At 42.6% G+C, this 27,513-nt stretch overlaps 1 protein-coding gene across 24 annotated transcripts in view; it reads left to right on the top strand.

The window, feature by feature from the left end:
- Nucleotides 1-27,513, top strand: part of MADD (MAP kinase activating death domain) — a 71,647-nt gene that overhangs the window by 12,096 nt on the left and 32,038 nt on the right. For 6 of the 24 annotated variants that reach the window (XM_061343477.1, XM_061343469.1, XM_061343474.1 and 3 more), the window contains 21 exons: nt 3,984-4,176; nt 6,952-7,566; nt 10,018-10,321; nt 10,648-10,779; nt 11,723-11,836; nt 12,559-12,639; nt 13,999-14,055; nt 14,801-14,979; nt 15,442-15,677; nt 16,029-16,185; nt 17,140-17,246; nt 18,085-18,278; nt 18,853-19,184; nt 19,681-19,820; nt 21,630-21,731; nt 22,577-22,615; nt 23,640-23,699; nt 24,159-24,261; nt 24,799-24,985; nt 25,146-25,296; nt 26,462-26,668. In XM_061343477.1, coding sequence (XP_061199461.1) covers nt 4,115-4,176; nt 6,952-7,566; nt 10,018-10,321; nt 10,648-10,779; nt 11,723-11,836; nt 12,559-12,639; nt 13,999-14,055; nt 14,801-14,979; nt 15,442-15,677; nt 16,029-16,185; nt 17,140-17,246; nt 18,085-18,278; nt 18,853-19,184; nt 19,681-19,820; nt 21,630-21,731; nt 22,577-22,615; nt 23,640-23,699; nt 24,159-24,261; nt 24,799-24,985; nt 25,146-25,296; nt 26,462-26,668 — 3,559 coding nt within the window. In that variant the 5' untranslated portion in view covers nt 3,984-4,114. The remainder of the gene's footprint in view (nt 1-3,983; nt 4,177-6,951; nt 7,567-10,017; nt 10,322-10,647; nt 10,780-11,722; nt 11,837-12,558; nt 12,640-13,998; nt 14,056-14,800; nt 14,980-15,441; nt 15,678-16,028; nt 16,186-17,139; nt 17,247-18,084; nt 18,279-18,852; nt 19,185-19,680; nt 19,821-21,629; nt 21,732-22,576; nt 22,616-23,639; nt 23,700-24,158; nt 24,262-24,798; nt 24,986-25,145; nt 25,297-26,461; nt 26,669-27,513) is intronic. The other 18 variants (XM_061343479.1, XM_061343467.1, XM_061343475.1 and 15 more) reach the window with 10 other exon arrangements.

The raw sequence follows: 27,513 nt of genomic DNA, 5'->3' as shown, positions 1-27,513 counted from the left end.
AGAATAGGAGAAAAATCACAGGGTACAGACAAGTTACTGGAAGGTGAGTTAAGGTTGTGGTCTTGTAGCCTCTCATTTACTCTGTAGTCATTGCGTATGTTCTTACCCACTGCAAATGCAGTTTTCTGTCTCCACCTTCATTGAGAGGTAGGATAGTCTCTATTCATAGAATCATAGAATAGTTAGGGTTGGAAAAGACCACAAGATCATCAAGTTCCAACCCCCCTGCCATAAGCAGGGACACCTCGCTCTAAACCATATCACCCAAAGCCTCGTCCAACCTGGCCTTGAAAACTGCCAAGGATGAAGCATTCACAACCTCCCTGGGCAACCCATTCCAGTGCCTCACCACCCTAACAGGAAAGAATTTCCTCCTTATATCCCATCTAAACTTCCCCTGTTTAAGTTTGAACCCATTACCCCTTGTCCTGTCACTACAGTCCCTAATGAAGAGTCCCTCCCCAGCATCCCTATACCCCCCCTTCAGATACTGGAAGGCTGCTCTGAGGTCTCCACGCAGCCTTCTCTTCTCCAGGCTGAACAGCCCCAACTTTCTCAGCCTATCTTCATACGGGAGGTGCTCCAGTCCCCTGATCATCCTCGTGGCCTCCTCTGGACTTGTTCCAACAGCTCCATGTCCTTTTTATGTTGAGGACACCAGAACTGCACACAATGCTCCAGGTGAGGTCTCACGAGAGCAGAGTAGAGGTGCAGGATCACCTCCTCCGACCTGCTGGTCATGCTCCTTTGGATGCAGCCCAGGATACGGTTGGCTTTCTGGGCTGCGAGCGCACACTGAAGCAGGCTCATGTTAATTTATTATAGAGGAAGAACATGTTTGGTCACTACTGAGTAGCAGAAGTGGCTCGAAATCATACTCCTAGGTTACCTTGTGGTAACTTCTATGCCTGTATCTGTAACTGAAAAGTGAGTTCCATAAGGAGTTCTGGGTAAAGCTATCTGGAAAGAAAACAGGTACAGTAGTTCTTCAAATTGAAGGCAAAAAGAGCCACTTGATCATCCCAGCTTCATCTTGCTCCTCTCAAGTTTATCTACACAAGAATTTTGCAGAACATGCTGGATCAGGAGCTGTTGCAGGACAGATTCTACAGTATTTTCGGTAATATCATTAAAATGAAGAATCAGGAGCTTTGCTTCCTGTGTCTGTATTTTCTCTGTTGTCCAGAGAAGATAATTTACAGAGGTAGCACTGCTGAAGGTAGTTCATGGTGCTGTCACTTAAGAACCTACAGCAACTGTGAGTGAGGATCTGCTAAAACCATGCGACGCAAAGTCTTACAAAATGTGGGGTTTTGTGTGTGTGTGAGGATTAAGGTTTCATTCCGTTTATTATTCCATAAATAGTACATACTGACAGGTATGATTTTCCTTTTCTGATAGGTCATATACATTCTTTTTTGGTGTGTTTGTGTCCTTACTGGCCTTCGGAGGGGTAATGAACAAAATCCCCAGCTCTGGACCTGAAATGTGAAATGCTGAGAATAAATGCAAATGTATTGCTCAAGTTTGAAAGTGCTTGTGAGGTGGCTGTTAAAGTGCCTTTGACTAGCTTTTGGATGTGAAGTAGTGAGGGAAACATAGGAAAATTATCTATTTTTGCTGCTATTTAGGGATTGTTAGGAAATCTCTTCTACTTTTACAGAAATTAAACTTTATGCTGCAGAGCTGAATGATCTTAATACAGTGAAAATTCTCTGTGATAGCCTTGGGACGCAAACATGAACTGAAATAGAAACCCTGCTCTAAATGTGCCCCAACAGGCAAGCAGGTATTTCTTTTTAGTATAAAATAACTTTATTACTTTTCTTTCATTGAGATACTCAGTAAACCTGTAGTACAGTGTGAGTACCTCTGATTGTGGAGTTGCTGAGAACTTTATGTTTTCAGATTGCTTTCAAATGTTGTGATGTGGAACTTGATTACTTCTTAAGATTTGTTTCCTCTCTCTTTCATGAATTCAATGAAGTATGAATGGTGGGATTGGAAAGAACAGTTTCACAGTGCTTACTGAGTTCTGGATGTCTGTTAAACACAGTTATTAACAAACAATAATCCTGCAGTAAAATACCAGTTGTGCCAAGAGGTTTTTTTTTCTGTTATGAAATAGGCAGAGAAAGTAGCTGTAGGCAGTGTAGGGTATGGAGTAAGTGGTGAAGATATACAAGATAAATTGAGTTATCAACGACTGGAAAAAAAGGGAAAAAGGGAAGTATAACCCCCATTTAAGACCAGTTACGAGTGGTGTCCCTCAGGGATCGGTGTTGGGACCAGTCTTGTTTAACATCTTCGTCACTGACATGGACAGTGGGATTGAGCGCGCCCTCAGCAAGTTTGCCGATGACACCAAGCTGTGTGGTTCGGTTGATACGCTGGAGGGAAGGAATGACATCCAGAGGGACCTTGACACGCTTGTGAGGTGGGCTGATGCCAGCCTCATGAAGTTCAACCATGCCAAGTGCAAGGTCCTACACCTGGGATGGAGCAATCCCAGGCACAGCTACAGGCTGGGCAGAGAAGAGATTCAGAGCAGCCCTGCGGAGAATGACTTGGGGGTGTTGGTCAATGAGAAAATGAACATGAGCCGGCTTCAGCGTGTGCTCGCAGCCCAGAAAGCCAACTGTATCCTGGGCTGCATCAAAAGGAGTGTGACCAGCAGGTCGAAGGAGGTGATCCTGCCCCTTTATTCTGCTCTCGTGAGACCTCACCTGGAGTATTGTGTGCAGTTCTGATGTCCTCAACATAAAAAGGACATGGAACTGTTGGAACAAGTCCAGAGGAGGCCACAAGGATGATCAGGGGCTGGAGCATCTCCTGTATGAAGACAGGCTGAGAAAGTTGGGGCTGTTCAGCCTGGAGAAGAGAAGGCAGCATGGAGATCTCAGAGCAGCCTTCCAGTATCTGAAGGGGGCCTATAGGGATGCTGAGGAGGGACTCTTCATTAGGGAATGTGGTGATAGGAGAAGGGGTAATGGGTTAAAACTGAAACAGGGGAGGTTTAGGTTGGATGTAAGGAAGAAGTTCTTTACTGTGAGGGTGGTGAGGCACTGGAATGGGTTGCCCAGGGAGGTTGTGAATGCTTCATCCCTGGCAGTGTTCAAGGCCAGGTTGGACAGAACCTTGGGTGAGATGGTTTAGTGTGAGGTGTCCCTGCCCATGGCAGAGGGGCTGGAACTGGATGATCTTGTGGTCCTTTCCAGCCCTAACTATTCTATGATTCTATGATCAAATTGAGTTATCATTTATAACTTTTGCTGTTCGAAACTGCACTTTTGCAGTTCTGTATCTTTACAGATATGTTAGAGATCGGTTGTTGGGGCTTGTGGAGCTCATTCTTGCTATAGGCCACATCAGGCTTGGGTTGGTGAGGTGCATTATATCAAATTGGACTTCTCTTATTGTTACCCCATCTTTAGTTATTCTGTTTATCTGTTCAGGTCATGTTTTCTCCTTTAGTCATGTTCAACTGTATAGAGTTGCCAGTTAAAGCTGCTTTCCCAAGCAGTGTAGCAATCCTAGGGGTTTGCCTAAACAATACTCCTGCCTCAGACTATTTCATGAATAGTTCTTTGCCAGCGATATGCTTCTTTGTCTGTGAGCTTTCTTGAGATCTTCTTGTACTTCTTTGTTTGTTTTCTCAGCTCTCCCTGCCTTTCTGGGCTTGTGGTTTTATACTGATGAAGGAACTTGTGGATGTTCCATCCCTGGGAGTATTCAAGGCCAGGTTGGACCTGGCCATGAACAACTTGATCTAGTGGGAGGTTGGAACTAGGCAGGGAGTTTGGAACTAGGTGATCTTAAAGTCCCTTCCAACCCAAACCATTATCTGAAGAGAAAGATCTGTGGATGGCCACTACTGCACAGAACACTGAGGCTTTTGGGGAATATAGTTAAGGTCATGAAATTGTTTGTATTATTTGGTATTCCTGATTGCACCTTTGACACTTTGCTTTTCTTGCTCGTAGGTTGGACTTACCAGGCACTTTGAAGCAGATTCGGTTCCCCAAGGTGCTCAATCCCAGCTAACTGGATAACTGACCACTGGATTGATGAATAGACATTCACTGAGATGACATAGAGAGGGGCAGCAAGGACAATGGTGCAGAAGAAGAAAACCTGCCCTCGGTTACTGGACTATCTTGTGATCATTGGAGCAAGGTAATGAAAAGATTCTTAGCACTGTTTTTGCCTGGGCAGTAGACTGGGGATAAAGAGCTTAGAATTCACTGGTGAAGACTTGCTTGGTGCCGACGAAGTGCTGTCTGGAATGTGTGCAGCACGCTGACAGAATGAGAGCATCTGCTTGGGCAGGACACTTTCTGAAAGACACTAGTGCAGCCAAAGTTTTTTAACTTGCAGTCTTTAGACTCCTGCAAAAGGTGACTTTTCTGAAAAAGCCAGTTTATGTATGACTCTCTGGTAACCCATGTGTCTGAACTTCTTTGCTTCCGCTGGCATCAGGATAAGGGGATTCAGAAACTGAAAACACCGAAAGCCACATGTAAATAAAATACTAGTTTGTGGTTACTCTTCTAGCTTTTGAAGTGTGCTCTGTAAACTCAGTTAAAAGAAAACAAACTTGAAACTTGCCTTACTTGGCTTTTTCCCCTTCTAATATTCATTTATCCTCATGGTAATGACTTGAATGCTTTGGTTTTTAAGGTCTTATTAAAAATAGGTAAAGTGTTACACTTATTCACTTCAAACATGTATGAAACATGGCGTTGATGTGTGTGCTGCTTGGCAAATACACAGGTGCTCAGTAAATGGTATTTTTCTTTATTCAAAGTTTATACAATAACTTTCTGCCAGTCTATTTAATGGGTGTATTCTAAAGTCTGGTTTACTTTCTAAATATCAGTGATTTATATGCATCATGCTATTGCTTTATCTTCCCCTTTCTTTTCAGAATACTTTGAGTGCAAAGACTAAATAGGCTCAGTGGAAGAAATTACATAATCCTAAGTAATAGTTATTTTTATTATTGTATTTTATGGACAGAATAATTTAGTAGTTTCATTACTTTTTACAGTCTGAAGGAAAACAACCAAGTTGTTCATCTGTGTGTCACTAACTAGGAAAAGGGGGAGGAAGAAATGTTAATTGCATCCTCCAGTAACGCTTATAGTGTCTGATGTTCTCACTTAGAAATCTGCTAACATCACTTCTGGACTCCTACAGTTCTCTTGCTTTTTGCTGGGCAAGAATAGCTAATGCTTAGAGGTCTGTTGTCTCATAAGGCACTTCAGCAAATGACAATGATAAGAGATGGACCTGTCTGAAGTAGCTTCTGCAAAGTCCATAAGAGCTCTGTGTGGCCTTTAACATTACAGCTTTCCCACTGTGCACAAATAGCAATGCCTTTTGGAAGTATTTCCTTTTATTAGGTGCAAACTGTCTAAATGTCTGAGAAGGCATTGTTTTTGTAGACTGATATTACTGCAAGGGCATGAACTGGTGATATATTCACTGGTACTTTGCTGATGACAGTTTTTCTTTAACCAAATAGACTCTTTAAACAGTACCAGTGTTACTTGACATTTCTTCAGCAGATGATGCATTAGTTGATGCATTAGATGATGCATCCGCCTTCATATAGAAAAGCTTTTCAGGGTTTCTTTTTTCATTTTCTGTGGTATTTCAGTACTTACCTGTACAGGCACTATACATTTTTTTACTTCAATCAAGTATTAGTTTGGGAGCTTTAGTCAGCAGAGCTATTGACACCAGTGATTTTCTTGGGTAAATGACAAACATTCTGTTACTACTTGTTTGGGTTTTGTCATCTGTCAAATAGATGAGGGAAAAGAACCATCATTTTTATCTTGAAATGGGCAGATTTAAAATATCAAGGTAAGGAAATGTCTTGTTTGAGATCTCATAGGAGAGTGATGGTGGAGCCAAGTCTCCTACATCTCGTTTAGTAAACATGATACTAAATGCTGATTACTTTTAAAAACTGTGAGATATCAGACTTTATAGCAAAGTGGTCAAACCAAAGGGAAGTGGGGACATGTATTTCTTTGTTCATTATGTGGATCTCATGCTATTTCTCTGGCAGTTATTTAGTAGCTTTAGTGGAAAAGCAGTGGTAGGAAAATAGTTAATACCTTGAAAGGATCTGTTGTTCTGGTGGAAAATAAGGAATAAACAGTATTGCTTTGTGTTTTTGTGTTACGTTAGTGATTTGTGGTACCAAGGTTGGAGAGCAATAGCATTAAATAGGTCTGCATGTAGTATATATGCAATATAGTGTATATATATAGTATATATGCATAAGTATATATAAATCCCAGCTGTTACAGTAACTTACACTTCAAATCCAGTTCAAAAGTGAAACACAGAAATATGTGTATCTATGGTTGCCAGAACTTCTTAATGAAGATTTTACAGGATGAGGTCTGTATTATTCCACCATTTGTCTGAGTTCTTTCCTAGTAAACTGTTGTTTTTCCCACTTAGGAATTATTTATTATCTTAGTCATAAATGACTGAAACTCAGGGGATTTCATCTGACTGTATTTGCTGAGGGACAGTCTATTTGCTACCCAAATGTCGCCCAGAGACCCCTGTAGTTCAGTTAATTTTGGCAATCAAAATCAGGGAGACATGGCACTATGATGTTCAGCTGAGAACAACATACTCTTGAAAGTTCTTTTCTCAGTCAGATTTGAACAGGCTCCTTATCGGGCCTGGATAATGATGGTATAGAATTTTTAACCTTTCTACAGTTGTGGCCTTGTGTTAGTGACTGAGCATTGTGGTTACTGATTGAGCACTGTGGCTAGTGACTGAGGAGCTGCCCTTCCCCTGGCTAGTAAGGGACAGAAGAAACAAAGGTGAAGGCTGCTAACATGTTAGTAGGGAGAAACCAAAGGGTTTTGTTGGCATCAGTGAACTCTTATATGTTACTTGTGTTTGCTTTTTCTATAGGCAGCCAAGTAGTGATAGTGTTGCTCAGACTCCTGAACTGCTGCGGCGTTACCCTCTAGAAGACCATGTGGACTTCCCTCTACCACCTGATGTTGTGTTCTTCTGCCAGCCAGAAGGATGCCTGAGTGTGCGGCAGAAACGCATGAGCTTCCGTGATGACACTTCCTTTGTCTTCACACTCACAGACAAGGACACGGGCGTCATTCGCTATGGAATCTGTGTCAACTTCTACCGCTCCTTCCAGAAGAGAGTACCTAAGGAGAAGGGAGAAGGCACAGGGGGGCACCGAGCTCGGGAGGGACAGAAAGTCCCCAAAGCTGGGGATGTGTCTGCCCCGCAGGAGGAGGTGGGCACTGAGAGTTCAGAGAGTGGCTCTTCGCTACAGGCTCCCAGTACAGAGTCTACCCCAGATGTGAATCGATCACCACGCAGTAAGCGCCTGGCCAAAGGCAGCCATCGCTCTCGGAACAGCACTCTGACTTCTCTGTGCATCCTTAGCCATTACCCCTTCTTTTCCACCTTTCGTGAGTGTCTGTACACCCTCAAGAGACTTGTGGACTGCTGTAGTGAGAGATTATTGGGCAAGAAGCTGGGGATTCCTCGTGGGGTGCAGAGGTATGTTGAGGGGGAAGAAAGAACTTTTTCCTCCAAGTGGTTGTGTCCAGGGCTGCAGTTGTTGCATGGCAAATGTGTGGTTGCAGAAGCAGCCAAACACCAGTGGTTGGCCTTTTTGCTGTTTTAACCCAGGATCACAGTAGGAAAAGGAAAATTTTATGATGATTTCTTTAAAACTTCTCTGTCTGATTCTGTAAGCTGGTATGGTTTTCACTTTTGATACACCTTAAGAGGTACTATCCTGACAACAACTCATTGATCTTTCCTGAAGCTGAGCACTGATTCTGTTGTTTGGCACATGTTTGGCATGTTTGTAACCTCTGTGGCAGTGTACATACGTCAGGACTGATTCTCTAGCAGATTAGAAACAGCCAAGAAATAACAGTATTTCCACTTGGGTTAAGAGGGAAATGATGAAAAGGTGCTTGGTGAGCTGATGAAACTCTGAACTTCAGCTTGGGAGAGAAAAGACTACAGAAGCAGGAATGGCTGAAAGAAATCAAAGTACAGTATTTGAGGGGGAGAGGGTAGAGAGGTAGAAAACAAAGGAGTTGTTTAGGAAGCATATGGAAATGGGAGTTGGTAACAAATTAGCAGGGACTTGGTGTATTTTTAATGTAATATAGTAAACTTACATATCTGCTGTTATAATGTTGGATATGTAACAAAAGCTGTTGCACTATTGGGTAAAGAAAGAACAATGTCTTTATATCAGTCATGGATGTATGTCTGTGCCATTGCTCCTGACACCTCCATCTAAGGGTGGTATTTTCCTTTCCAGTATGCTAAGTGAAAACAGAAAATACAAAATACATCTTTGGAGAAGGTGGGGGTTATCTCAGTAGTAAGAGGGTTGGGGCTGTGAGCTAGCTCAGAGCATGAGGTAAGTAACTTGGTACACTCCAAATTCAACTTGTCAAAGGCAAGAAAAACAATAGGACAAGGGGCAATGGGTGTAAACTGGAGCATAGAAGGTTCCACGTTAACATCAGGAAGAACTTCTTTACTGTGAGAGTGACAGAGCACTGGAACAGGTTGCCCAGGGGGGTTGTGGAGTCTCCCACATTGGAGGTATTCAAGGCCCACCTGGACAAGTTCCTGTGTGATGTACTCTAGGTTACCCTGCTCTTGCAGGGGGGTTGGACCAGATGATCTCTTGAGGTCCCTTCTAACCCTTGGGATTCTGTGATTCTGTGATTATTGATAAGCTCTTCACATTATGCAGGAAAGGGGAAATCTGTCCTGTTCACAGAGCAGTAGCCTGCTTCTTAGGTTACTTGAGCTTATGACTGACTCCTGGTTTAGCAGTGTTATCACCTCAATTCACTGATGCCTGGAGAGAAAATGATTCTATCATTTCTATCATTTATTTCTTCCCAATGGAAAAGGGAGCCTATTTTGTCACTTGGTTTAGTCTGATCATTACTGAGGCAGAAATAAGCTAAATGTAATGATTTTCCTCAATTCCGTGAGCTCATCTGATTTTTGGAAGGGGTATTAAAGTATTCCAGTGTTTGAATGGCATGTGATACTTGAAAAATTTGCTCTTTTTGGGAATAATTCTTAAAGAAGAAACAAGTGACAGAAGAGGGGGGCAGGAGAAGGAATGCTGAGCATATATCCCCTGGGAAAATTAAAGTAGCAGGTTTGAATTACCATGTGGTATTTTATAACAGCAAAACATGTGGGAGATCTTGGTGTGCAATATTTTTGTTATCTCGGGTTTAGTTCATATTCTTGCAGGGGTTTGTAGGACTGTTGGAAGCAGAATCCTACAATCAATCAGTCTGCCACCATTCTGGATGAGATATGAGAGCATTATAGAATGATTCATAGAACGGTTTGGGTTGGAAGGGACCTTAAAGCTCATCCAGTTCCAACCTCCTGCCATGGGCAGGGACACCTTCCACTAGAGCAGGTTGCTTCAAGCCCTGTCCAGCCTGGCCTTGAACACTGCCAGGGATGGGGCAGCCACAACTTCCTTGGGCAGCCTGTGCCAGTGTCTCACCACTTTCACAATAAAGAATTTCTTCTCTATATCTAACCTAAATCTCCCCTGTTTAAGTTTGAAGCTATCACCCCTTATCCTATCACTACAGTCCCTAATGAAGAATCCCTCTCTGGCATCCTTGTAGGATCCCTTCAGATACTAGTGGGTATCCTACGTGCATGCTGAATTTCAGGCACCATGGTGATGAGAGATCTTCAGCGATCTGGACCTAGCTGAACCCTTTAAATGAATGAATGAACTGTCAGGTGGAAGTGACATACCTCCATTGATTCCTGCCATAGAAATATTGATGCTTCCCAATGTGGTTACTTCAATAAGCTGAAATCCCAGCCTCACTACATGTTTGTTGGCTGCATCTTTGAATTCTGGGTATGCTTTTTTGCTGGAATGGCTGTCAAGTGAAGCTCCTTGAGTATTAACCTGTTGCTCTCCCTGTACAGGGACACAATGTGGAGGATTTTCACAGGCTCCCTCCTGGTGGAAGAGAAGTCCAGTGCGTTGCTCCACGACCTGCGGGAGATCGAGGCCTGGATATACCGGCTGCTACGCTCGCCAATGCCTGTCGCTGGTCAGAAGCGGGTGGATGTGGAAGTCTTGCCACATGAGTTGCAGCCAGCTTTGACCTTTGCTCTTCCTGATCCATCCCGCTTCACCTTGGTGGATTTCCCATTACATCTGCCCTTGGAGTTGTTGGGAGTGGATGCCTGCCTGCAGGTGCTGACCTGCATCCTTCTGGAGCACAAGGTAAGAAAGGAAGAGGTGATATTTGATAGGTATATAGAAAGTTTTGTCCTTTTCAAAACCAGGGTAGACTGGATGTGCAGAACAGCTGTCTTCTGGAATCAGTTTTTCTGTGGGGGAGAGGAATAGCTTCTTTTGAGGTTCCTGTTCTGAAAAGTTTTGCTCTTGCTCAAAAAAGCATCCAAAACTTGTTTTCAGATGAATAAAGGGTCATGCAGTTCACAGCCCTCAAATCAGATGCCTGCAGGCTGTGATCTTTGCATACCCCTAGGGAAAGCATTACAGGTGAATGGTTGCTGTGGTGCTGATGTGAGTTTCTTTGGTTCCAGGTTGTACTGCAGTCCCGAGATTATAATGCACTCTCAATGTCTGTGATGGCCTTTGTGGCTATGATCTACCCATTAGAGTACATGTTCCCAGTGATTCCTCTGCTTCCCACCTGCATGGCTTCTGCAGAACAGGTACATATTTTTCCTTTACTGGTCTTTTGCAAAAGATGTTTCTGTGACAGGAGCAGTCCTTCTTTCCTTCCCCACTGGTTTCTCTTTGCAAAGAATGTTCTTTTGAGTACCACTTTGAGTTCTTTGCCTTGCAAAGAATGTTCTTTGAGTACCACTATTGAAATCATAGGTAACACCACTTTTCCAGGATATCTTCAAAGCATGCTTAGTAAATTGTATGATTCAAAGCAGTAGTTCACAAGCAATGGACTGAAAGGCCATAGATCCACAATATTGTGATATTCCCCCGCCTCCCTCCTCCCAACAGAGTATTAAGGGTTGTTGGGGAGGTTCCAGAGTGATATTTAAGTATGCTTGAGAACCCTGAATTCAGAGCTTAGAAACTATTGCCTGCAGTTTATTCTCCTCAGAAATACGAAGTGTTGAGTTACTGACACTGGAAGCTGTGTTTTGCCAGTAGTCAGCTCTCTGTAGGAGCTCATTATTTTGCTTGGAAGGATACAATTCAGGCCATCTTACTACTGCAGGGCTATTGTGCAACTAATGCTGCAGGTTTGTTCTTGTATCATCCCCTGAGGGTGACCGAGTGCTCTAGATTTAAAGAATAAATTAGCCTTCCAAGCCACTGTTCTCAAGGTGCTACCATGCCTTATTGATTTAAACCTTTTCCCTCTGCTGATTCCCTTATCAGAAACAACCTGAATTTCCCCTGAGGTTTTCCATGTCCACTTGAAAAAGTGTGTCTGTTTCTTCTGCTTCCTAGAGATGTTATTGGTTTGAAACTGAATTACCATCCTAAGTGTAAGGGTAAAGCCTTTGCCTATAGTCTGTGCCTATTTGCAATGGCACAGACTCACTCTGAGCTGAGGGTATACTCATCTGACTTGTTGCTTCTCTCTGTTATCATATGCAGACCTTGTCCTTAATAAGGTCTCTCTTTCAGTTGCTTCTAGCCCCTACACCTTACATCATCGGTGTTCCAGCAAGTTTCTTCCTTTACAAACTGGATTTTAAAATGCCTGATGATGTATGGCTTATTGACCTGGATACCAACAGGGTAAGTGGTGCCCATAAAGATTTGTGGCTTTGCTTCCAGGCAACTGTGTAGTTTCATCTATGTACCTATTGAGAATTTAAGAATGCCTGGCCTCAGCCTGCCTGTGCCATTCCTGTCTTAACCCTCAGAATTATGTTCTGTGGTGTGTCTCAAGGTCCCCATTTCTTGCTTCTAAGACATTCATTCTTAATTAATCCATCTGGCTATATCATTAGAAGATAAATCCTCAAACAAATTAGAAAGCTGTTGTCTTGAGTAATTGTGACCCTGTCTCTTATAGCCCTACCTAAGAAACCCAATCTGATAAGAGCCTTCCAGCAACATTGATTGTCATGATTCAAATAGAGCTATGTATCCTGCTTTCTACTGGGGCACAAGCAAGGCCCATGTTCAAGGGAAATGTGTATAACATCTTCTACTTGAAGGAAAATCCAAAGGATGAATGTTGGTTCAAACTTCTCTTTTTTTGTAGGAAATGATAAAGTCATTCCTCCATTTTTGGTCATGTTTTAAGCAGTAACAACCAAAAAAGCAGCGGAAATCGAAGTATTGATGCAGGTGCCTATGTATTGTGTGGCTTTTATTATTATTATTATTAATTATTTTACCTTATGGCTTTCATTGCTCAGTCTCTGGAGTGGTGGAGATTCAGGAGATTCTGGTTTGGAAATGAACTGACTACAGCTGGGGAATTCTGAGTCTGTTGCTGTGCTTATTTCCAGGTGATCGTTCCCACAAATGCAGAATCTTTGCCAGCACTGCCAGAACCAGAGGCTTCAGAGCTGAAAAAGCACCTGAAACAGGTAAAACACTTTGGGAAGAGGATTCAGATTCAGTAGGACTTAGCTGATGTAGTCTTGCACAGCTCTGCAGCTGTACGGGACAAGGAATTTTCTGTCAACCTGTTTAAAATGCCTGTTTTGTATAGTTGCCAGTTAGAACATCCCCATGTTAGAATACAGCAGCATTTTGAGCTTGAAAAGCAGTATCAGTTGATCCAGATGTGGTAGGTATTCAGTTGCTGCTTTTCTATGTTAATGGAGAGTGTTAATTTGGACAAATGAGTGCTCACTGAGGCTTTTAACTGCAGTTAATGTCTTAGCCAGGTAAGGGATAGTTTTAAATTCTCCTGGACACAACAGATTATCTTCTGGTTTTCACTGTTTGGAGCTAACTTGTTTCCAGTTGGTGCAGAGTTCCAGATTCCTCCTTTACATTCGCCATGTGGGCTTTAAAGTCTGGCTTGATCATCAAGCTATGATCGTCTTTGTTTCCCCTCCATTCACAGATCTGTGTGTGAGGTCTCAGTCTCTCCTCTCAGGTCCTGCTAAGCCATTAATCAGCTTGGGTCATCCTGGCTGATCGTGTCAAGCAGGTTTTATCTCTTTATTTCTGTTTTCCTTATGCACGCTGCATGCAGTATCTAAAGGTAAAGTGTGTTACTGATGTGATGACTTCTGCTCTTTCCCTCTCCTTGTAGATCAGGAGAGCAAAGTGCGTAACCTCTGTGATAACGCCAGTACCTGCTGTCAGCACAGATGGAAGCCATGTGTTGCTTGGAGTTTTGTTAGATCCACCTTCCCATGACTTCTGCCTCACCCCCTTGCAGCCTCAGTCACTGTTCAGTAAAACTGTCTCAGTAGGGCAGAGCTGGATATCAGAACAAATTGCAGATTCACTGAAGGCATTTAAAATTCACCCAAATTCAGGTTACATTTCTATGTATTCCTATAGAGATTATCATTAAGTATTGATCGCTGGCAAAGAAGGAATGCTACTGGTTGCTGTATAAAGTACAGAAGACTAAACTGTGACACACATCACTAAGGTTAACACTTTGGTGTGCCTTTGGCTCTTAGTGTCAATGAGTAAAATTCAGGATAGCTGCTTTTAAACTGCAGTAGAAAGTTCATAGCTGCATCAGTAAGGACAGCCGCCTTCATACTACGCAAGTGGCCAGATCTGAATGTTTGGGGGTGGGGCAGTTAGACCTTTCTCCCCAGATGTACCTTTTCTGTGGTCCCTTTTATTTCCTCTCATTTGTGATATTTGGTAGTAATAGAGGTTTTTTTTTCCTCCCATCTGTTTCTCTGTGGTCATGTGTTCGTCTTGGCTCTGATGGGCTGCTGCTGTTATCATATGATCTTCCATCTTGCCTCCAGTGTCTGGTTAGCATGACTGCAATCACTCAGAAACAGCTGCTCACTCCTGACAACAAGGTTCTTTATTTTATTCTTTTCCCCTCGATCTTCCATTTTACCCTTTTCCTTTCGGAATTTTTGGTTTTGTTTTGTTTCATATATTTATTTTTGAAATAAAAAGATGAAGATTCAGGGGGCAAATGAGAGAAATGAGGAAGATTTAGATAGGTCTGGGTGTCCAGGACTGATTTACCACTTGTGCTGCTCTGGTGAATATCCTCGAAGTTGTTATGAGGGTTGAAGAAGATGGTAGCTTTATGGAGAGATGAAGAACTCATTCAAGTGGGAAGTGGAGGTTTGCAGGGAAACAGGCAGATACCTGTGTAAAGGTGTCTCTGCATTGTGCTGAGATATCAAACTTACTGGTTGAATGGTCAAGTTACAAAGCAAGTTTCAAGGACTCTGGGTCCCAAGATGTATTCAAATTGCACATGGGAATAACTGTACAGTGTTGTACACAGTGCCACCCTACTGGTAGTCTAATTTGAACTGTTTCCACATTGTGAGTGATGTAGCAAAGTGAATTTCTGTGCTCCTCCTTGGCTGGCTCCAGCACTGTTTTAGCGTTGAGGAGATTGTTTTGACAATCTACACAAAGGAGGGCCTGAAGATGTTTGTTGACTCAGCAGAGGAGGTGGTTTAAGAAAAGCTAATGGGGCATGCACAGTTGCAGTTGCCTGTAGGGCAGGGTAGCTCTGATCTCTCTCTTGTTCCTTGAATAACTTTTCTTGTTGAATATGTGCATAATGTTGTCCTTTGTTAGGCACTGGCCAGCATGAGTCTGAATACTCAGCCCATTCTTAATCTAGAGAAGTTCCAAGAGGGACAGGAGGTGCCACTGCTGCTGGGAAGACCACAGAATGATTTGCAGTCTACTCCTTCCACAGAATTTAACCCTCTGATCTATGGAAATGATGTGGACTCTGTGGATGTGGCTACCAGGTGAGCCTGAACAGAAGGGTAGTGTTGAGTGTTCATCAATAGACATTTCTTCCAGGTTCTTCTTCACATCATGGGCAAAAAAGAGCAGTGTTTATCTCAGATCTGTTAACTGCATGAGCATAACTGTTTATCTTGCATGTTTCTTGCATGCTCCTATAGATCATCCATTTCACCTGGACTTGTTAGTCTGCTCTTCAATGCTCAGCTTAAATCAGAAGCCTTAAGCTACAAAAAAATGCTCAAGACTTAGTTGTCACCTCAACTAGTGGACAGGAGAATGATATCCCTCATTGGGATATTGGGTCTTATTGCTGAGGTGGTGAATTAAACCAGACTGATTTCTTGGTGGCTTTTTTTTCCTTCCTTTTTTATCTCAAGACAATAATTTTCTAAGAAGACTGTCTTCTCTCCTGTTGTGTTCTGTGTTTTTATCTGATACGCTGTTCTCTGTTTTCCTTTCAGGGTTGCCATGGTGAGATTCTTCAACTCACCAAACGTTTTGCAAGGTTTCCAGATGCATACTCGCACTCTTCGGCTCTTCCCACGACCAGTGGTGGCCTTCCAAGCAAATTCTTTCCTTGCCTCTAGGCCGAAGCAAACACCTTTTGCAGATAAGCTTTCCAGAACACAGGCAGTAGAATACTTTGGAGAATGGTCACTCAACCCTACAAACTATGCTTTCCAGAGAATTCATAACAGTAAGTTTTGGTCTTGCCTTTCCTGCACTTGAATGTAATGCAGGAGCTTAAAAAATAGATTGATTCTAGGGAAGGGCTTAGTTTTACATCATGTTATTCCTCCATTGCAGGGAAATCCAGTTCAAGGAGCATTTTTATTTATGTCCTCATATGTTTCTACCGGGTTAGCCTAGCTGTTAGCCACTCACTCTTCCCATTAATTTTACCTCTTGTCTTGTTTGTACAGTAGGCTTCTTAGAGTAGAGACTGTCCCTTCCTTTGTGCAAGACTTAGTAGGGGAGAGCCTCTGTGAGTGAAGCCTTTGACACCAATAAATGGGTTCAGTTAACTTTCTCCTTGTTTCTTGTGCAGACATGTTTGACCCGGCACTGATTGGTGACAAACCAAAGTGGTATGCTCACCAGCTGCACCCCATCCACTATCGTGTCTATGACAGTAATTCACAGCTGGCTGAAGCACTGAATGTCCCAGCAGAGAAAGAAACAGACTCGGATCCCACTGATGACAGGTTAGTGAGGAGCGTGACACAAGTCACATGGTAGTTACTTCATATTGCTGGGCCTCTCCTCCTACTTCTTGATTGTAGCCTTTTCCTTAGCCTGCCAGGTTGCTCTTCTATTTCTTCTTTCTGGGCAGAATACTGACACTGAAGTAAACCGTCCTACTGCTCTGTCATGACAGCAGCCTCTCAACCCCTTTGTTAGTATCTTCTCAACCTTTCATATCATGTGATTCTCCATTTGTATTTTCTTCTTTTCTTTTGCCATCTATATGCCATTTGACATTTGGTATTTCCTCCCACCCTAATGCTTTTTCTTCCATGCTGTTCTATCTCTGGTTATTTCTACGGCAGTACTACAAGTACTCCCACCCATCCTAGCACTCTTCCAAATCTCTACTCAGTGCACATAGTTATGCAAAGCTTGTTAGTACTACCCACTGCCTGAGACCTCCTCATTTGCTCAGTAAAATAAGAGTAAGCTTTTTTTTTACAGTAGTTTTGGCTGTATTTCCTGGAGTTTTGCATCTAGTTTTATTATTCTTAATTCTCTGCTAGCCTGTGAGCTCTTTCAGGCTGGGACTTGCTCATCTTTTACCTTCTACACAGCACCAGTGGTCCTGACAGAGTGGGATTTTTCATTAGTATAAAAAGGGAATGCTTTGTCATTTCCAGTTCCCTTGAAGTTGACACACAAACAATTAATACACTACTCCCTGCTTGACCTCATTGACTTTGCTGAGAGCCTTTAAATGCCTTCCCATAATGTCTCTTCATTTACATCAAAGCTACTTCATTTGCTCTGACCTTTCATGACTCTGGCCAGAGATTTGGTTATAGAGACTGTAATACTGTGAGATTTTTCAGAGGCCCATGCAAACAGTGCTTATTCACACCTTTGAAACATCAGGCCTGGCTGTTGCTGTTATGCTGCCACTCATCTCTCTCTCTTACCTGTTGTGGCAGTGGCAGTGACAGTGTCGACTATGATGACTCAAGTTCCTCCTACTCCTCCCTTGGTGACTTTGTCAGTGAGATGATGAAATGTGACATTAATGGTGATACCCCAAGTGAGTAACTTTGAACTTCACTTTCACAAGGCCCACGTAAGTCTCCTTGTCCCTGTTCATCTGCGCTCTGGAAAAAAATACCTCCCCTAATTCCCTGAATCAGATCAAAGTACTGTTCCATTGTATTCTTGCTCTGAGGTGAAAGTGTCTTCTATACTGCTTCAATATTTAGGGGTAGGCTGAAAAAAGACATTTCTCCTGCTCATGAACATAAAATGTCCTCCTCCAAAGGACAGTGGGAGGAGGAAGGACAGAAATAGGTGCTGCTGAACAAAACTGGCTCACTAGATCTGGAAATAACCTGCTGCTGCCAGTAAACAATGTGGAATATGGGTAGCAGAGTACGAGCTTTCTTCTGCCCCCACATACTGGTTCTTGGTGCTGGCTTTAATGAGTCACAGTGTCCTAGTGGGGACAGGAAAATGCATTCTTATATGGAGGCTGCAGCGATAGTTTCTCTTGTGAGAGTGGGAAACTCTCAGTTAAGTAAATTAACTCTAGGAGTGCCAATGCATTTCCTGTGTCCCAGGGACAAGAGCTAATGATCATGATTTGCAACAAAAGATACTCTGCATTGACATAAGGATGAGATCTCTGTGGTTAGTGTAGTTAAACAGGTTCTCAGGATCACAGTAGAATGTCAAGCCTTGGAGACTTTCAAAACTCAGTGGGACAAGGCCCAGAGTAACCTGCTCTAATTTTGAAGTTACTCCTGCTTTGCAACCTAAGTTTTTATGGAAGTTTATTCTACTGGGCAGTTGTCATCTGCTGAGGAACTTTAGATGGGCCAAAGGCTGAGGAAGGCAATGTTCTTTAACACAAAATGCTGTGTTTGCAGATGTTGACCCCCTGACTCATGCAGCCCTTGGTGATGCCAGTGAAGTGGAATTTGATGATTTTCAAGAATATTCAGGAGATATGGATGAACAGGCCATGGACAGTGAAAACTCCCAAGAGAACAACCAGCCTCGTTCAAGTTCCAGTACTACAGCCAGTAGCAGCCCCAGCACTGTCATCCATGGAGTGAATCATGTGTGTACTGAGATGAGTTCAGCCCCAAGATCAGCATATTAGGATATAAAGAATGGGAGGATGCACATGGTTCTTTTGGAGAAGGGCAAAACCTAGACTGTGAAACCATGCACAGATTAAATTGCATGCTCTTTCTGGACTTTCTGAGCAAGGTGGAGTTTACTGGTACCCTCTTATGCTGGGATAGAGCATAAAAAAAATGCAGCATTAACAGACCAGTGGTCCTGGCTGTGACTGCAGGAATTGCTTGAACAGTCTGGAAAGACTTGATGTGTTAGAGGAACAGGGAGTGGGGTGGGGAAACGCATAAATCTGTGGTCATTTAGGAAGAATGGGACCTGTTTGCATAACCAGGAAGCAGGGTAATGGAGGGCTGTTATCCTGAGCTAAGACTTACCAGCAAGATCTGTTTACAGGGGAGTAAGCCCATAGAATAATGCACAAATAATGCAGTGTATATGAAATCCTAGATTAAAGCTACAGAGAATGGGGATGGGGTGGAGGCCCAGTAACAAGTAGAAGAGACCCTGCAGACTTCCCAGTTTGAAATAATTGTTCTTGTCCTGCCCTTCAGTTGTATGGAACGCAAGTTAGCGAGCAGATCAGTGATTTGACTGGTCCACAGGAGTCAGCAGATGCAGCAGAAATGGAAGAGAAGTTGGTTGCGGGATTTACAAACCATCTCCCTTCTTTGTCACTGCAACCAAGCTTTCCCAAGATAAGCTTGGATCGGCGGGAGAGCGACAGTGCAGCTGGCAGCATAAGCTCCTCAGAAGGGGTGGTGAGGAAGCGCGAGTATGACAATCCATACTTTGAACCACAGTATGGTTTTCCCGCGGAGGACGAAGATGATGAGCAGGAAGAGAGCTACACCCCAAGATTTAACCAAAATCTCAATGGAAGCAGGTGAGTCCTTCTTGTCTTCTGCCCTTCTGTACAGCACTGTTGGTGTTTCCATCTGCTTCGTGCAGTTTAATGTTCATTTGTTCAAATGCCTTTTGCATCTGAAATGTGTTGTTGGTCGCTTCCATTTAATACTGAAACCTCAAAGAAGTGGTAAATGCTCCATCCCTGGCAGTGTTCAAGGCCAGGTTGATCATAGCCTTGGGTGACATGGTTTAGTGTGAGGCATCCCTGCCGATGGCAGGGGGGTTGGAACTAGATGATCTTAAGGTCCTTTCCAACCTTAACTATTCTATGATTCTTTCACCCCTTCTGGCTTGAATAAAGGCACATGCTCAGTTCCCTGAGTTCCTTGCTTTTATGTAAGCAGTAGGAACTAACAGAATGCTGAAAACGGATGTGGAATAAGACCAACATCCATCTCCCACAGTCATACAATGTGTTGATTTAGAGTGGGAGGGGAGAGAGCTGATAACAGTTGTATTTAATTTCTTTACAGGTCTCAGAAGTTACTCCGTCCAAACAGTTTAAAATTGGCCAGTGATTCTGATGCAGATTCAGATTCCAGGGCCAGCTCCCCAAACTCAACTGTCTCTAACAATAGCAGTGAAGGCTTTGGGGGCATCATGTCTTTTGCAAGTATGTACTCATGCATTCATTAAGCTATTTTATTGATTATATTAAAGTTTACAGAGAGATAGGATAGAAGGATGGCTACTCAAAAGAAAGATTTGGTGGTTGTTGTGGTTTAAGCCCAGCCGGCAACTCAGAACCATGCAGCTGCTCGTTCACTCTCCTCCTTTTCCACCCCTACTCCCAGAGGGATGGGGAGGAGAATCAAAATACTATAACTCCTACAGGTTGAGATAAGAGCAGTCCAGTAAGTAATGTATAACACAAACCACTACTGCTACCATCAATAATAACAATGATAAGGGAAATAACAAGGGGAGAGAATATAAAACTAAAAGCAGAAAAGAAAAGAATAAACACAAGTGATGCACATTGCAATTGCTCACCACATGCTGACCAATACCCAGCCCGACATGAGCAGCAATCTGGGCCTTCTGGGTAACTGCCCCCAGTTTCTATACTGGGCATGACATACTGTGGTATGGAATACCCCTTTGGCTAGTTTGGGTCAGGTGTCCGGTCTCTGCTTCCTTCTGGCTTCCTATGCCCCTCCTCAGTGTCAGAGCATGAGACTGAAAAGTCCTTGATCAGCAACAGCTAAAAACACCGGTGTTATCAGCGTTGTTCTCAGATTAAAGTTGAAAACACAGCACTGCACCAGCTACTAAGAAGGAGAAAAATAACTGCTACAGCTGAACGCAGGACAGTTGTCAAACTGGTACCAGGTCTCATATTAGGAGCCACAGGACTTACTTACTTTACACTGCTGACAACGATTGTTTTATGTATCCTTCAGAAAAGAAGCTTATGTGGCCCTTCTGTTATTTCAGGGCATGTCAGGGCACAGATCAGAAATTCTTCAAGTTTCATTTAAACAGATATGTGTGCAATTTGATGAAGTTGATACAAAAATAGTGTGCTTTCCATGCTACCCTGGTGTGTGTGTAGGTGCTAAATTCCATTTCTTGACTGTGCTCATCTACTTTCAATTACATTTTAATAATAAAATCCACAGGAGTGGAAAACTAATCCAGAGGTTTTTAATGAGTGAAAGAAGATGTGGCCAGTTGAGTCTTGCAGTATAGTGGGGAGCAGTGCAAGAAGTTTGCAGCAGTGGGGAAAATATATTGGATGTTTCTTGTAGAATGATTGTTATTAAAATAAGGCTGAAAAAAAAAAAAAGAACCAAAGCAGATTTAAATAGTATGCTGACATTTTAAATGAACATCTTGAAGTGTTACTCAGCTCGTTGATCTACATGAGATGCTTTCAGGCTGTCTACAACCAGATGATAATGCATTGTTGTATTCTTAAGATCTGTCTGTACTAGGAAGAACTTTTGTTTCCTCCTAATAAATGGAAAGCTTCTATTTTAAAGCATGCCTTTATGGCAGATTTAGTGTTTCACTGAGCACAGTGCACAACCCTCACTTCAGAATTGCATGTTTTGGACATCTTCCATCATGCTTTTTTCTCACATGGCCCCTGCTATCCATTTGATCCAAAAAGGAAGGTCAGACTAGACACAGATGATGTGAGGTTACCTTTTTAAGTGCAGGAAGACAGGTGGATGTTGCTGTTACATTTAAGACTCAACAATAAACCAGCAGTGATTATAACAGGAAAGCTAAGAATTTAGAATTACCTAATTACAGATGTGGTTGTGACGTAAATGTGATGATTGTGAGACTCTGGGGTAATAAAGAACTTAATCTTTAAGGATTTGGAATAAGAAGGTGAATTGCAGGAAGTTTAGGAAGCTTGGGAGTGTGCAGTGAGCATGAGGCATTTAACTGTTTTCTTCCTTTCTCATAGGCAGCCTGTACAGAAACCACAGCACAAGTTTCAGTTTGTCCAACTTAGCCCTACCAACCAAAGTCGGGAGAGACAAGAATACTCCCTTCCCCAGCCTGAAAGGTAACCATATTTCCCTTTGTCTTCTACAGACTTTTCAGTTCGTGTGACTTTGCAGTGTGAGGTCTTACCCCTAACAGGAATGCCAGGGGTGACACGTTTGGTAGTTTGGGTAGTACCTGTCTTAAGTCTCAAGACAGTAAATTGCCTTGATAGTTCTCATTCAGACTTCTTCCCAACAATTGGGCTGGGAGACTGGCTGGCACAGGTCTAGCCTGTGTTAACAGATACACTTGTGAATATTGGTTTATATTTTGCTTTGGTTTAATTTTAAGTAATCAGTGTAAAAAAAATAGGAACCAGGGGGTAGGTGCTACTTTTGCACTGCCACTATCTTCATGATTAGTTATCCTTAGGTAACTTGTTAGAGCATTGCTGCTGCATTTGTAAGTGGGGATAGTGCCAAGCTCCCGTGAAGTCTGCAGTTTATGTGGGTTTCAAAAGTGTTTATAGCCTTTTCAGTTCACTAAGCAGAAAATCAGATTATAACCATACTTCAGCTTCAGAGGGAAGATCAATTCCTAACTTACTTGCACAGTCTTTTCATTGGAACATCTTCTGTTCGTCTGCAGTATCATTAGATAACATGTTTAAATGGGCACTAGAGAAATTACTCTTAACTATGGGGAGCAGGACAGCCTGATCATCCTTGCACCACGTGTAGTAACAGAAGAGTGACTGAGCACATGCAGCTATATTAGTGTTGAGACCTTTACAGCTGCTAAAATGGGGAATGGTTTTACTTTACCTTTTGAGTTACTCTGATTAGAACTTACTGCTTTTCTTTTAATATGTTGATTTTATTTTTCATGTATTTTTTTTCCTCCTCATCATTTTAATCGGTAAAGATTACTTTAATCTGGAAGTGGGAAGGGATGTGAATGAAGGTTGGTATCATGTTTTGCTGACCTTTGACCTTGTAGAAACAAAGGCCCAAAGCTGGGGTTTGTGTTTCTGCTTTGGACTTTGTTTTTGAGATGAGTAACCGTTCCCTGTGTGTAAAATGAGGAGTAGCGGGACTGGTAGGGTGAAAACACTCGCAGAGCCTCTGCACAGCTGTTTTGCACAACCTTTTACCAGTTGGTTATGTTTTCATGTCCAGTTGTACTGGATAAGAAACATACCTCATATCAGGGTTATTTCCATGGGTAAACTTAATGACTAATTCCATGCATTGGAAGAAAACAGTGATGGGGTTTGCCATTCCACGTTCATGCTTTGTGCCTCGTCTTCTGCACTTTTGTGTTCTCTTCCTGACTGTTGTAACCCTGCAGGGCCTTTAATGTTACTGTGCAGATATGAGGATGGAATTTCTGTAGAGTAGCTCGATCTGTTTTACGCATGTGCCAGTGTGTGTGTGTGTGTGTTCATTTACGTGTGCATGCTGGCTCACTGGGACTCCCACTGAGCACTTCACTGGTTTTCAAATGTTTTTGTCTCTGTTGTACAGGTATAAAACTGCTGCATTAACTTGTTCTTACCAAACATGTGTGGTACCTTGTGTCTCTAACCGTAATGGGAAATGATGCTGGGACTCCATCTCATTGCTGCTGTTTGACCACTTTCCATTTTCCTTTTTAATTTTGATTTCATGCACCTCCATTGATATTTTTTCCTCAGTGATGCAGATGTTTTTGATAGTGCCCTTGAAATCCAATATGTGCAGTAATGTCCTTGAAGATGCAGTACATTGGTTCCATGATGCCAAATTTCAAGTCAAGCTCTATCTCTAACATTATTTAGGCTGGCCCTTGTTGACTTGGGCTTTCAAGCATCCTTCCTGCTCTGACATCATTTGGGTTTTGATTTGAGGGAGGGCTGGGAAGAAGCTGGTAGTTGGATTCTTTTGATGCTGATGGTGGGGAGTGTAGATATTGTAGTGCACTACTAATTGTATATTTTGTGTCCCAGTATTTGGGTTAAATACTATAATGGAGATTATTACTGAAGCTGGCCCAGTAAGCAATGAAGGTGGGTTCCCTACAGCATGAGCTGTGCATGATATAACGATTTCCAGCATTCCCTATGCCTGACTTTGGGCTACCTTTCTCACTGGGTAACCAGTACCACATGATCTATACTAGTCACCCCCAATGCATTACGCTTTTACATATAGTGACTAATTTGAAGATGGTTCTTGTTGTGGAACTGCATGCAGAGCAGCCAAACTTTTCCTGCCTTTCACCTCCTGCTCCCATTACCATCTTCTCTTTTTCTCTCTGCATTACTCCCATTACTGTTTTCTGCCGATGTGTGATGCTAGAATATGATCTACGCTGCTGCTTTTTTGGAGTTTCCATTTTGTTTGAAGTCTGTTACCTGTAATCCAAATAGGTGTGTTAGCCAACATTAGCGTTGCTTGTTACTGTCCTGGGATCAGATTGTTTTCCTCCCACCCCTTCCTCTCATCCTGTTTCCTCTCCCATTTAGGAAACAGACGCGCCCTTGTGGATCAAAAGTCTTCAGTCATTAAGCACAGCCCAACAGTGAAGAGAGAATCTCCATCACCTCAGGGACGAACTAGTAATTCCAGGTAATACTTTCCATTACTTTTGAGTGTAAATATGAGAGTCATGTCATACTTGGCTGATGTTTCTTCAGAAGTTTAGCTGTTGAAAACTAGGTAGTACTTTTCTGTGGCCTTAAGCTTGCATGTGCCATTGTTCAAGAAGACTTAGTATGGATAGTCTTACAGTTAATAGTGCACATACGTAATTTTCTCTGCTTCGAAATGTATCCTCTTTCTGTCTGAGATCCCAAAATTCCCTATTTTAACTCGGTATTTATTCCTTATAATTGAGTCTGTTCTGAGAACAAGGCAGTCTAGCCAATGGTGGTGCAAGTAAAAATTACCTCAACTGTGACTATGCTTTCTCCTCCCTTGGAGGAGAGCTTGGGTTGTGTGCAGTTATGTTAGTGACAGGCATAGCTAGACGTCAGCTTCTTTTCTTGTGAACTTAGCATTGGTAGGAAGTGCATCTGTGTTTGTGTCCTGGCCACATCTCTCTTCCCATGCAAGCCAAGGTAAGCAGAGGACTAACTTTTGCCTGCTTCTGCTTAAATCCACCAGTGAGAACCAGCAGTTCCTGAAGGAGGTAGTACACAATGTTCTTGATGGGCAGGGTGTTGGCTGGCTGAACATGAAGAGAGTCCGACGTCTGCTGGAGAGTGAGCAGCTCCGTGTCTTTGTACTGAGCAAGCTGAATCGCACGATCCAGTCAGAAGAAGATGCTCGACAGGATGTCATACAGGATGTGGTCAGTGGTGAACTCCCCAGGGTCCTCATACCTAGTGCCTGCTGAGGCTTAGTTTGTTAAACTGCTTCCTAAAAGCTGATGTTTCAGCAGTTTGGGGATTTATGTTCTTGAGTTACTTCCTCAGTTGTGAAGTACTAACACCGATGGGTTTTCATTGCAGGAGATCAGCCGTAAGGTTTACAAGGGCATGCTGGACTTGCTCAAGTGCACTGTGCTGAGCCTGGAGCAGTCATATGCAAATGCTGGCCTGGGAGGCATGGCCAGCGTTTTTGGCCTGCTAGAGATAGCACATACCCACTATTACAACAAAGGTAAGAGGTGCTTATGAGGATACAGTGTTTATGAACCAAACAAAATCCTTATTGTAAAGGAAGCTGTTTTGTGGCTTCTGATGTTTCAAAGGGTTTAGAATAGTTGAGAACTGTACCGTCGTTACTGAAACCTTACAAAGCCTGCAAGCATTTTCTTGCACACATGTAACCAGACCAAAACAAAATAATGTCCATACTGATATTTGATTGAAGTTATGCAGCAAGATACAAAACCCAGGTCTTTTACTGATAAAGTAGAAATTCTGAGAGTGGGGACCTTCAGCTAACACTGTCCCATCCACAGTTTTGCGAAGGTATTGCAGGCAACCTGAATAGGGAGGGAGATATTTCTAATGTGAAACCATGAGACTTGTGTCTCACCAACCACCTCTAGCTAAACAATAATTCTTATATCACTAAGCACTTTTGGAGGGGAAAGTCTGAAAATACCTCTTTATTTCTCAGCTTTTTCTTAAATCTGATTCTTAATGCAAAAAAAAAGAAAATGCATGCATAAGGCAACAGAGAAAAGGATGACAAGAAGCCACCTCTCTCCTTAACATCTGACTCAGCTTTAATCTCAAAAAGCTATTTAAGTCATTGCAGCAGAGAAGTAACATCTACTAAACACTTTATGTGTTCTGGGTGGCTTAGATCAGGGAAGTATTGGAGAATGATGGGGGAGCTCTAGTTAATAGTGTTTTGGTCTTTTTCCTAACTGAGGTTTCATTTAGTGTTACCCATCAAAGAGGATTGTATTTGTCATCTTTGCACAGCAAGAGGAGCTTGCTTACATTCCAGAAGTGATATTCTTGGTGGCTTAGGCAGAGTTGTTTAATTTTGCACAACTCAGCAGAGGAGGTAGTACAGCTGCTGTGTCAAAGAAGATTCGTAGGTTGCAAACACACAGGAAGGAGATAGTTTCAGTATCCCCAAACCAGTGCTCTGGCTTTCTCCTCTGCTGTTTTCACTAGTGTTGTCAGACTGTCTGCAAGCCATGGTGACCTATGGGAACAAATGTGGGACTGAGCTGTTTCAATGCCAGGCTGAGTGATGTAGGTGAGACCATCTGTCTCATCTTCCTTTTCCTGCTCTCATTTTCTGATTTTTTTTTTTCTTTCAATTCCCTTCCCCCCCCAACACTTTGGGGTTTTTTTCTTTCAAGAACCAGAAAAGAGGAAACGAAGCCCAACGGATGGATCTGTCACTCCAGTTGGCAAGGATCCTGCATCATCTCCGAGAGTGGAGCCAAAACCTGTGATGCAGCTGCCGGTACCTCAGCTGATGCCAAAGGCACCGAGCCCTCCAGGCAAAGGGCCAAGGGAGTTTGACACAAGGAGTTTAAAGGAAGAGAATTTTATTGCTTCCATTGGTGTGTATTGTGGTGCATGTGAAGTGCAGGAGGGACTTCTCTTTTGGCATTAGGTTCTATTTGCATTCTCTCCATTTTAACACACTACATTGCTGCTGTAACATGCTTCATTTACACCTTGGATCACAAGGATCAACCATGTGTTTTCACTCTACTCTTGGATAAACTATCCAGGGCAGTTTTCTCTCAGAAGCTTTCTAATCTGAATTGTTTCTGAATTTCATTACATTATAGACAACTTTATATTTTGCTCTGTGACTGATGTTTTCAAGCAACAGGAAGTGGCAAAAGGGAAATGGGAACAGCAGGTCTTTGGAAAGGGCAACTGTAGGAAGGACTACATGAAACAAAAGTTCTCTAATTGCTGACTACATATGGGTTATCTAGATTGCATCCTGATGGAAGTGAGAGCCAGGATCTGCTGATTAGTAATATTAATAACTGCCAAGAAGATTTTAGTTGCAGGGTTGCAGTTTCAGTGAGCAGGACTGATGGATCTTCCTTCTATGCAACAGCAAATAGAATGCGTGTCCTTCTAAACAGCATCTACTAGGCTGGTCACTGGAAGTTTTCCCAGTCTAATTTCTTAGCTGGCATAGCTTTTCCTTATGTCTGAGAAACAGTTAGGGGTAAGTTTTATGAGAGAAATTCTTTCTCAACTCCAAAAATAAGTCATGTTGAATTTTAGACATTCCTTCTTATAACCTGTAAGAATAAGCTTCTTATATTTTAAAGTAACTTTTTAATGGAATCATTGTATGAAGGATTAATTTTCTAAAAGCCTAAAAGCAGTGTGCTACTGTCAGGCTGTGTCTGCAGTACGTGGCATAAGACAAGGGAATACG

Source organism: Neopsephotus bourkii, unplaced genomic scaffold (assembly GCF_033783945.1).
Source record: "Neopsephotus bourkii isolate Nb327-2 ecotype Australia unplaced genomic scaffold, CSIRO-AGI_Nbou_v1 NB_1825, whole genome shotgun sequence".
Classification (NCBI taxonomy): domain Eukaryota; kingdom Metazoa; phylum Chordata; class Aves; order Psittaciformes; family Psittacidae; genus Neopsephotus; species Neopsephotus bourkii.
This window is presented reverse-complemented; position numbering and strand designations above follow the sequence as displayed.